The following is a 12,041-nucleotide window of genomic DNA, read 5'->3' on the forward strand; positions in this document are numbered from 1 at the left end:
TGTTTCATTATTCTCCATACAACTACCAATACATTTTTACTCTGACTGGCTTTTCACCATCAATGTCGTAATTCGATCTTCTCTTAACTATTTATGGTGTAATTTCTTAATTCCAAAAGGGAGCGCAAGTCTTTGCTCCCCCAGATTTTTATGCTATCAAGGATTTCAATTTTACTCGAGGAAGTAAATACAGGAAATAGGTCGGGTAATGGGGCATATTACCGGTCTTTCTCCTGCCATCGACAAGCACCGTACTGGGTTTTGAAGCCGTGTCTGAGGATATCCGCACTGTAAAGGAAATAGCTCCCATTTCCATCGAGAAGGTGAAGCTCGGCGAAGACAGACGAGCAGCTTATACGGGAATAAAGACGAACTAATATTTTCCAAGTCACACGCAGACACCTCGTCTTGGAAAAAATCCTAGCGGGAGATCACGCGTTCATTCAGGCCATCAACATATTCCATCTCCCGTGGTTGGAGGATATTTACCCCCTACCATCCCTCTCAGAGGGGACCTATTATTACACCATCCCCCCACCACAGGCATCGTAGCCATAGCAACCGGCCAGTCGAGATTACGTCCTACATCTAGCAAACGGGGTCGGGAGGGTGTTTCGGGGGATGGACAACGCCAATAATGACTGTCAGAATCGCTGCAAAAGCAATGCGGGAAAATATCATTACTACACACACGTCAACAAATGGAAGCCGGATTCTGAAAACAAAAACGGTGTCAAAAATGCAGTACAGTATTTGTTTCTTTGCACGAGTCACGAGTTTTTAAAAAGGAACAATACAATATTTCCACAAGTAAATTATAAAATTCTAATTTCAACAATTTCCAGTTTTAATATTTTTTAGTTGGTTATTTAACGACGTGTATCAACTACTAGGTTATTTAGCGTCGATGAAATTGGTGATAGCGAGATGATATTTGGAGAAATGAGGCCGAGGATTCGCCATAGATTACCTTGCATTTACATTACGGTTGGGGAAAACCTCGGAAAAAAACCCAACCAGGTAATCAGCCCAAGCGGAGATCGAACCCGCGCCCGAACGCAATTTCACATCGGCAGGCAACCGCCTTAACCGGCTGAGCCACGCCGGTGGCTGTTTTAATATTAGATTAATAATTTTCTACAGGCCTAAAAACGAGTGCTAACCGTGAGAGCAAGAAAACTGAACTAGAAGCATTAAAGAAGCGGTCATCAGCACAGTGCACTCTCGAGCTAGCGTTTCTTACCCCGGATAAGACACTGCACTGGCGTGCAACCGTGGCTGCTGGCGGGTATGCTTTCTACCTCTCCCTTCCGCACGAAGGTGCATATTTCGATGCACTGCTTACCCGTTACCCATTTCAGCGAGTGCTATATTCCATACAGCGATTTTCTCCTCCCATATCACCAAAGAAATGAACAATTCATTTCAATTCTAGAGTTCAAACTCATGTTACTTTGCAGAATTATGATTGAATTAATAAGGGTGTTATTTTTGGGGAGGACGGGACATAGGCCTATAATTTTTTTGACGTGTGGGGTATATATTCGATCTACACTATTGGAAAGAAAGAAAGGAAGGAAGGATTTTGTGAAAACGAAATTACTATGAATCTGCCATGGAAATCCTTGCGACACAAACCCAACAATGTGAACGAGTCAATTCATATGCATAAGGGGAATCAGCATACCTATAAACTATTTGGAAGAGTTCATTATAAATTTATAATTCATGGAGGAGTTGGCAATACATTAAAAATAATTTTTAATCAGTTGTGTTTTGACATGGACGCAAAACAGACGCATGCATGCGTTACTGTAGAAAGTAAATACAAGGTTGAGGGCGTGGGTTCGATTCCCTTTTGGGCTGATTACCTGGTTGGGTATTTTCAGAGATTTTCTCCAACCGTAAAGTGAATGTCAGGTAATCTATGCCGAATTCTCAACCTCATATCGCCAAATACCATAGCGCCATCACCAATCCCATCGACGTTAAATAATTTACATCGTCGTTAAATAACCAAGCATTAAAAATACAAGGTTGACGGTACTCTCATACAGATGAACAATAATATTTACGGAATATTCCCATGTGCTTAACATATATACAATATAAGTTACGAGTTAATTGTGAATTGTCTGTGGCTTGACTTGTCCTCGTAAATTCTGTTTGAACGCATCATCATCATCATCATCATCATATCTATACTAATAATAAATCTGTAGCCGAAATTTTTCTGGTAATTTTCGATTTTCCAAAAATAATTGGTCCTAACATATATAATTAACCACCCTGAAACCGAAAATCGCTTTTTTTTTTGTTTGTATGTCTGTCTGTCTGTATGTTTGTTACCTTTTCACGCGATAATGGCTGAACGGATTTCGATGAAAATTGGAATATAAATTAAGTTCGTTGTAACTTAGATTTTAGGCTATATGGCATTCAAAATACATTATTTAAAAGGGGGGTTATAAGCGGGCCTGAATTAAATCGAAATATCCCGCTTATTATTGATTTTTGTGAAAAATGTTACATAACAAAAGTTTCTTTAAAAATAATTTGCGATAAGTTTTATTCCTTGAAAAATTTTGATAGGACTGATATTTAATGAGATAAATGAGTTTTAAAATTAAAATAACTGCCATCTAAGGCCATGTAATGAATTACAAAACAAATGACTTCGTCTATAAGAGGCCTTGGACAGCAACAATCGAAAGCTATGAAAGATAGCCTACAGAGAATGTTTCTGTGTTTGTCTGAAGTAATATCGGAAGCTAAATTAACCGATTTGTATAATTAATTATTATTTCACCATTGGAAAGTGTAGTTTCTCTAGATGGACATAATGCTATAATGTTATTACAGTAACTTCTGAGTGAATCGAGGACAGGTAAGATTAAAATAACTTCTTATGCACAGAAAACTTAATAGGCTATTTTGTACATTCATTAAAGTATGGTTGCATGTGATAAGAAATAAGAAACATGTTAAAGGAATTGTCATTGCACCAAATGAGTGGTCTCTGGACCAAAATGATCGCATTTTAATTATTTAAATACAATTTAAATTAAGTAACATATTAAACGATTTATCCTTCTATCAAACACGAATGTTCCCTGGATCAAACGTCCTATTTTAATTATGTAATTACTTTATATTTATTTCTAACAGGTGCACCGGAGCACACGGGTACGGCTAGTTATTATTATTATTATTATTATTATTATTATTATTATTATTATTATTATTATTATTATTATTATTATTAGAGGGTTAACTATTATTCATAGCTTATTTTATTTTGTTAACGATATTTTTCTTCGTAATTTTTGTTATTGTATTCAACTTCTTAAAGACAGTTTGACAAGAAAAAAACCAGACAATTTTCTCTCAACTCATTTCCGAGACTAAAAAGCAACTAACATTTATTTCCCCCCTCTTAGAAAATTTTAAAAAGTTTCAGACTTCTCGGTGATTTATTAGACACCAGAGTTGGCCTACGCAAAATTCCACAAAGCAATAAGAAGTTCATTACTTAAATGCGCTTTCTTCTTCCATGCATTGCGCAGAATATTATACTGACATTCTTTTAAGCGAAGCAAACGAGGGTCATATTTCATGAAAATGCAAGTGCTGGAGTTAAAGAAAAACATTAGCAGTCTTCTTCCGCCTTTTTAACCACGCGTCCTTATGAAGGGAAGCTAAACTTTTATACTAACGATGCGTAATACGACTTTGCATCTTGAAGCTTTTATTTGCATAGGTTTTTAAGCAAATTTCCGCACAGGAAGGATTTGATAAAATATTGAAATAATTTTCAATACATTTTTTATTATCTAAGACGACTAAAACAAATTCCACAGAAATGTCATGCTCTCAAATCACACATGCGATAAAATTAAGTTTTATTTTGAGTATATTAATAAATACCCGATACAAATTGTAAGAAAATTCAGGCGGTCTCTGGAATGACAATTTAACGCATCTTAAGTCGTTTCTCCCGTTTCCAGCAAATATTGAACCCTTAATAACACGTCTCCCCTGCCAAAATATTATTTTCCTCCAAACACAGCGCCCTCTAGAAACATTTGAATGTCATTCTGCGCAATACTATTATACCACACCCAAAATGCTTGATCCTATGAAACTCAAATTAAAAAATTTATAGTTAAGTTCTTGTTCCAAAGAACGCCTCAATTGCATTTTAAAAATAATGCAGAAATACCAACCTAGGTAGGAAAAAAATGCTTTTTTTTTTTTTTTCAGAAAAAAAAAATTGGAAAAAATTATACATTTCAGATTTATATACCGTGTTCATGCAAAGCGTTAAGATAAGCTTCAAAACAGCTACTATTTATGTACGATTTTTTAACATGAGGTGTAGTCCGTAGAGTGCTGACCTTCTGTGCCCGAGGTTCCGGGTTCGATCTCGGCTCAGGTCCATGGCACTTATTTCCGTAGTGTTCTGTGTGTTAAATTTGCACATTACTGTATTAGTTTTTTTTTTATTCAGGCATACATAATTCATTTCTTCATTAGAAGTTTCAGCGTCATCAGTAATACTTGAAGTACGTGGCTGTACAAAAATTTGTAATTTTAATTATGTAGTCAACTAATTAATCCCTATTTATAAAGGAATCAAATTATGGACCCGTGAGGATTCCGTTATAGGCAGATTTTACTGTATTATGTGAAGGTTATAGAGATTATTGCTCGTCACAATTAATGATTTGTGTCATAAATACGAAAGATGTTTCACAATAGTTCGTTGTAATCCTTAGGAGAGATTTTTCCTATCGGGAAAAAATTACCACTCCCTCCGGGCACTTCTTGAATATTAATCTCTGTCCACAGCTTACAAATCTGTGACTTACCGGTGACTTGGCAAGTCCCTCAGCTGAACGCCAAAGTAGCGTCGCACCACACAGGTCTATGAGAGTCCCGTCTTGCAGATCGTTCGTTTCATCATCCACCTGAAACATTACAGCATGTTGAAAAGTGGGGAAAAAATAAAATAAAGAAAAGAGGTCTAAAACAAACACAAAAGAAAAGCATATGGAACAAAAAAAAAAACGAACTAAAAGCAGATCACACAGCAAACAAGACACGAAACAAAATATTGAAGAAACTAAATAAAAATAAAAAAAAAAACTAAACAAAAATCAAATGAACTAAAAGCAGGTCACATAGCAAACAAGACACGGAACAAAATATACAAGAAACTAAATAAAAATAAAAAACGAAACAAAAATCAAACGAAACAAGTGAAGCAGAAAACCAAAATAGAAAAAGGCGTAACAAGCGGAAATAAAAGATAAAACGACGCAAAAGGAGACGAAACTAACCAGGAGACAAAACGAAGGAAAAGAAGACAAAACGATGCGAAGCAAAGGAAAAAGGGGACGAAACGATGCAAAGCAAAAGGAGACGAAGCGAAGGAAAAGGAGACGAAACGAAGCAAAGCAAAAGGAGACGAAGCGAAGGAAAAGGAGACGAAACGATGCAAAGCAAAAGGAGACGAAGCGAAGGAAAAGGAGACGAAACGAAGCAAAGCAAAAGGAGACGAAGCGAAGGAAAAGGAGACGAAACGATGCGAAGCAAAGGAAAAGGGGACTAAACGAAGCAAAGGAAAAGGGGATGAAACGATGCAAAGCAAAAGGAGACGAAGCGAAGGAAAAGGAGATGAAACGAAGCAAAGCAAAAGGAGACGAAGCGAAGCAAAAGGAGACGAAGCGAAGGAAAAGGAGACGAAACGATGCGAAGCAAAGGAAAAGGGGACTAAACGAAGCAAAGGAAAAGAGGACGAAACGATGCAAAGCAAAAGGAGACGAAGCGAAGGAAAAGGAGACGAAACGAAGCAAAGCAAAAGGAGACGAAGCGAAGGAAAAGGAGATGAAACGATGCGAAGCAAAGGATAAGGAGACTAAACGAAGCAAAGGGAAAGGGGACGAAACGAAGCAAAGCAAAAGGAGACGAAACGATGCGAAGCAAAGGAAAAGGGGACGAAACGAAGCGAAGCAAAGGAAAAGGGGACGAAACGAAGCGAAGCAAAGCAAAGGAAAAGGGGACGAAACGAAGCAAAGTAAAAGGAGACGAAGCGAAGGAAAAGGAGACGAAACGATGCGAAGCAAAGGAAAAGGAGACTAAACGAAGCAAAGGGAAAGGGGGCGAAACGAAGCAAAGCAAAAGGAGACGAAACGATGCGAAGCAAAGGAAAAGAGGACGAAACGAAGGGAAGCAAAGGAAAAGGGGACGAAACGAAGCGAAGCGAAGCAAAGCAAAGGAAAAGAGGACGAAACGAAGCAAAGCAAAAGAGGACGAAACGAAGCGAAGCAAAGCAAAAGAGGACGAAACGAGGCAAAGCAAAAGAGGACGAAATGAAGCAAAACGAAAGGAGACGAAGCGAAGCAAAGCGAAAGGAGAGGAAGCGAAGCAAAGCAAAAGGAGACGAAGCGAAGCAAATCAAAAGGAGACGAAGCGAAGCAAATCAAAAGGAGACGAAGCGAAGCAAATCAAAAGGAGACGAAGCGAAGCAAAGCAAAAGGAGACGAAGCGAAACAAAAGGAGACGAAGCGAAGCAAAAGGAGACGAAGCGAAGCAAATCAAAAGGAGACGAAACGAAGCAAATCAAAAGGAGACGAAACGAAGCAAAGCAAAAGGAGACGAAGCGAAGCAAATCAAAAGGAGACGAAACGAAGCAAAGCAAAAGGAGACGAAGCAAAGCAAAAGGAGACGAAGCGAAGCAAAAGGAGACGAAGCGAAGCAAAGCAAAAGGAGACGAAGCGAAGCAAATCAAAAGGAGACGAAGCGAAGCAAAGCAAAAGGAGACGAAGCGAAGCAAAGCAAAAGGAGACGAAGCGAAGCAAAGCAAAAGGAGACGAAGCGAAGCAAATCAAAAGGAGACGAAGCGAAGCAAATCAAAAGGAGACGAAGCGAAGCAAAGCAAAAGGAGACGAAGCGAAACAAAAGGAGACGAAGCGAAGCAAAAGGAGACGAAGCGAAGCAAATCAAAAGGAGACGAAACGAAGCAAATCAAAAGGAGACGAAACGAAGCAAAGCAAAAGGAGACGAAGCGAAGCAAATCAAAAGGAGACGAAACGAAGCAAATCAAAAGGAGACGAAACGAAGCAAATCAAAAGGAGACGAAACGAAGCAAAGCAAAAGGAGACGAAGCGAAACAAAAGGAGACGAAGCGAAGCAAAAGGAGACGAAGCGAAGCAAAGCAAAGCAAAAGGAGACGAAACGAAGCAAATCAAAAGGAGACGAAACGAAGCAAAGCAAAAGGAGACGAAGCGAAGCAAATCAAAAGGAGACGAAGCAAAGCAAAAGGAGACGAAGCGAAGCAAAGCAAAAGGAGACGAAGCGAAGCAAAGCAAAAGGAGACTAAGCGAAGCGAAGTAAAAGAACACGTAACGAAACAAAACAGAAAAATACACACGCACAAGCACACACACATACACGTATACATGCACGACATACATACATACATACATACATACATACATACATACATACATACATACATTACACACAGACGTAAATATAGAATATCACGGAACGCAGAATATGAAATTGCCTATTTATTATAAATAATTAAATTCAGCAGTTTATTACATTACCTTCAGAATACTTGCTCGTATTATTTATAAAACTTTGCTAAACAGTCTTGAATTATGAAAACCTTTGCGGCGTACCACACTACCAAGTACAGGCGTGTGTACATTAAAGAAGCAGATTGTATGTACGTCGGTGGCTACCTATTTATCCCGAGTGGCCAGCGCACACGCGGTGAAGTAATAACTCTGCTTATGAAAATGAATACACCAGAAACAAAAAAGCGTCTCCGTACTGTGGCACAATGTGGAGATGAGTTTTGCACTCCAGGTGGAAATGTGGAAGAGACTAACATTCAACCACACTGTATGGGCATGCAATATTTACGGTTGTCATATGAGGACCTACATGCAAAATTACAATGTATGCATGTCTGTCTCAGTATTCATATTCAAAATTACGGAATTCAAAGAAACAAAAACATATGGAGTTACAATACAACCCAGCGTCAAAAAAGTATTACAAATAGTCATCATTATCATCGCTTTGTCCTTTTCGTCTCTGAATTGACCTTGCCAACGACTTTGTGATCTTTCAGCGTTACGTTGATATTACAGTCAATGCATTATGGAATGTGCCAATGAGTCAAAAATTATTTATAAAATTTACTTCTGGCAATACTTCAATGAACGAAATTTTTGCAATTTAAGTTTTCCGGTCATTTACGCAATTTTTTATCCTTTTACACTTATTTTTTTAATGATTGTTTACGCTACATAAACATATAATTACAATGCGATACTTAAAATATTGACTTAAGTCCTGTCCCATGGGCTCCTAAAACTCTGACATATTACAGGAGATGAGAAGTAGCCTATTTTGCAAGAGATCTACACACAGTGAATGAAGGCGTCTGATGCGCTAGAGGCTAAAGAGATCACGGTATTCCAGAATCTGGCAGTTGAAATTCAAGTTTACTTCTCTAAGTAAACCCGTTTACTGTCGAGAAAATCGGCTCTGTAACCAATGCACAAGAAAACTGAGAGGAGAAAAAATCCCGTATTCCCAAAGAGGATCAAACGTACTATCTACCACGCTTCACAAAGACATTCAACGACCTAACATTTCAAATAAACGTTCCAAGGAGATCCGCAGATATCTGAATCCCATGAATGCGATAAACTTACGCAGACACCACTTGCAAAAATGGACCGATTAATGCACTTTCTGCTTTATCTACTGAATTTTAAAGCAACCAGGTGTGAAACTCGTAGCACATTGTCGGAACGGTTTCTACAATGGAATTCCTCAAGGATCAATATTAGGTCCCCTACTTTTTCTAGTGTTTATAAATGATCTTACCCCCCCCCCCTAATAAAAGATGTACGCCATCCCATATTATTTGCAGATGACATAAGTATAGTAATTACAGCCAATAACTCCAACACATTCCAATCTTCAACAGAGGACATTCTATTCAAAATATGTGACTGATTCTCAGTCAATAAATTGATATTAAATTGTAACAAAACTAACATAATTCAATTTAAATCCTGTCCAAATTCAACGTCGCAAATTTCTAGCGCAATAATTAATAATAGATCCCTATTAGAAACAACAACAACCAAATTTCTTGGCTTAAAAATCGATAACGTGTTAAATTGGAAAAATCATATTAAAGAAATTACCCCCAAACTAAATTCAGTTTGTTTTGCTATTAGATCTATGCAAAAGATATAAATATCAATACCTTAAAAACAATATACTTTGCATACTTCCACTCTGTAATGAGTTTTGGAATAATATTCTGGGGAAATTCCACAGATAGTAATATATTTCTATTACAAAAAAGAGTAATTAGAATAATAGTAGGTGCTAAATCTAGGGAATCGTGTAGGACTATTTTCAAAAAACTACAAATAATGCCCATGGCTTGTCAGTATATCTTTTCATTAATAATCTTCCTCGTATGTAATCGTGAAAACTTTGTAACTAATTCAGCACTTCACAGCATAAATACTCGTCAAACAATGACTTTCATACTCCATCGGCAAGTCTATCGTGCTATCAAAAAGGAGTGCGTTATATGGCAGTAAAAATTTTTAATAGCCTTCCTATCGATATAAAAAATGAAACTCAAAACATAAAATTGTTTAGGGCCAAATTAAAGAAGTACCTAATTTCTCACGCCTTCTATTCTGTAGGTGAATTCATGACATTCAATAACGCTTCATGAAATTGATACTAAAACTTTGTGTTGTACTAGTAGACTATATTGTAAATCTCGTCTATATATATTTCATCTAGACTGTGACTATAAATTAAGGTTTTATAATAGTATTAAGTTTTTTGACTTGTTCCATATTCTAGCTGTAAGCAATGTATGAATACCATGGAATGTTAATAAATACAATACAATACAAAGAAAATGGTTAACGATGAATATTTGTATTCTCTCTCACTTCAGCATTCCTTTAAATAACTGTTCGCACCACTCAAGAGCTTTGTTGCGCCTCTGTCTGCTGAAATTACAAGAATATTTCGTCGCTCCTCGTCGGCCGTCTAAACGGCGTCGTAAAGCACTTCACCGTAGGGATCCTCAAAGTGAAGGATTCCACGCTCATCTCTTGTGCAAAGAGAGAGGTGAGAAACAGAGAGAAGGGGGAAGAACAGGTTAAGACAGAAAAATGAGAAAGAAAAACCTAAGTGGGAAACAACAGCCAAGACAAACAAAAAGAATGGAGTGAAATTAACAAGTTAGGAGGGACGAGTGAATGAAGGAAGCAGATAGTGGGGAGGAGCACGGGGGAAGACAATAGCCGAAAGAAGCCACAGAAAAAAGATCTTGAACAACGTCGATAGAGTTGCCCAACAGACGTCTTGGCTCAGAGGGGAAAATATTGGATTTGTCTCATAATAGAAATATCTATATATACGCCAAAAGGAGCACGAGAGGGTAGAGCTACAATGCTTTGCTTCAGGCAACAGGATAAGGTGAAATGGTCTGCATCATACTCCGGCTAGATAAAGACTCGATACTCAATATTAAAGTGTACTGAATGGACTTCGCAGACATTCTGAAAGTTGTCAGTTGGAAACTACTGTCTTTACATGAGTTCAATCTCTTCACTTTTGCACTTTATCGACAGAATTAATTCCGGATTGCAGGTTGTAAAATTAGTCGCAAATTCTTAGGTCGTCTCATAAGTAATGTCGGTTTCTTTAAGTCTGGTGTTTTGTAAGATTTTCTTTATTTAGACAATACAATTTACAGGGCACTGTGGTTATTATTGTGTATCGTGAGCATATGACAGTCGTAAATTGTTAATATAAAAGGTAAAGGTATCCCCGTAACATGCCATGAAGGCACTTGGGGCATGGAGGTAGAGCCCCAGGCTTTCCATGACCTCGGCACTAGAATGAGGTGGTGTGGTCGGCACCACACTCTGACCGCCTTTTATCCCCGGGAAAAAATTGTTAATATAAAGAATATAAAATAGAGGTGATTAAAGTTTGAGATCAGAATCCTTCTAAACCAGTAGAAAACAGGATTATAAAACTACGACCGCGGATCCCCAGAAATGTGAAGTTGAGGGTGAAAGTGTCGTTAATGAGCGTGTAGCACAACAGCGTTTCAATAATAGGGAAGAGGATATTAAAGATATAAAAAGTCCAGGAATGTATGAAATATTGACAATACACCTTTTGCTACACTTCGTTTGGTCCCGTTTTGCATTGTTTGTCCCCTTTTGCTTCATCTCGTCTCCTTTTGCTTTGGTTCGCTACGTCCCCTTTTGTTTCGCTTCGTTTGGTCCCGTTTTGCTTTGTTTTGTCCCGTTTTGCTTTGTTTTGTCCCCTTTTGCTTCATCTCGTCTCCTTTTGCTTTGGTTCGCTTCGTCTCCTTTGCTTCGCTTCGCCACATAAGACGCTTAGAAAATTAAACAGAAGTTTCAGATCTGCACCTCATGAATTTACATCTGAAAAGGTTCAACGCCGAGCGGATATCTGTCATAAGCTTATTGCTCATTCCATAGACGACACATTACCAGGAGAAGGGTGTGACACGTTTGGGACTCTAGTGTACTTACCACTTCCCACAGCGCATGATACGATTTTGTAAATTTCACCTTATGTAGAACTGGTATAGAAAAAAAGTCAACATTCTCGTATTTAAGGAATGAATATGCTAATTCCTAATCAGAAATGGGGAAATGGCTTCATTGTGTGTTTGGACTGCCATTGTTACCCTCATGTGAAGTCCGTGATGCTTTTGCCGTGCTGGTATCAATCGCGCCAACCACTGAGTTCTGATTTTTAGATTACGTATTTGACAATTACATCGCCGAATATTCGTCATTTCTACCAGACATGCGGGCAGGTGAACCTTGTGAAAATTCCCGTTCTACCAATGGTCCAGAGTCTTCCCATAAATGTGTCAATGAACAATTTTATAGCCCGCATCCAAACGTATACACTGCGGTACATGTCAT

At 38.0% G+C, this 12,041-nt stretch overlaps 1 protein-coding gene across 4 annotated transcripts in view; it reads right to left on the minus strand.

The window, feature by feature from the left end:
• The window catches only part of Pli (E3 ubiquitin-protein ligase pellino), a 513,023-nt gene that overhangs the window by 55,541 nt on the left and 445,441 nt on the right, over positions 1 to 12,041 (minus strand). For all 4 annotated transcript variants that reach the window (XM_069825471.1, XM_069825470.1, XM_069825469.1 and 1 more), the window contains one exon: positions 4,872 to 4,970. In XM_069825471.1, coding sequence (XP_069681572.1) covers positions 4,872 to 4,970 — 99 coding nt within the window. The remainder of the gene's footprint in view (positions 1 to 4,871; positions 4,971 to 12,041) is intronic.

The sequence above is a fragment of the Periplaneta americana genome, chromosome 5 (genome assembly GCF_040183065.1).
Source record: "Periplaneta americana isolate PAMFEO1 chromosome 5, P.americana_PAMFEO1_priV1, whole genome shotgun sequence".
Taxonomy (NCBI): domain Eukaryota; kingdom Metazoa; phylum Arthropoda; class Insecta; order Blattodea; family Blattidae; genus Periplaneta; species Periplaneta americana.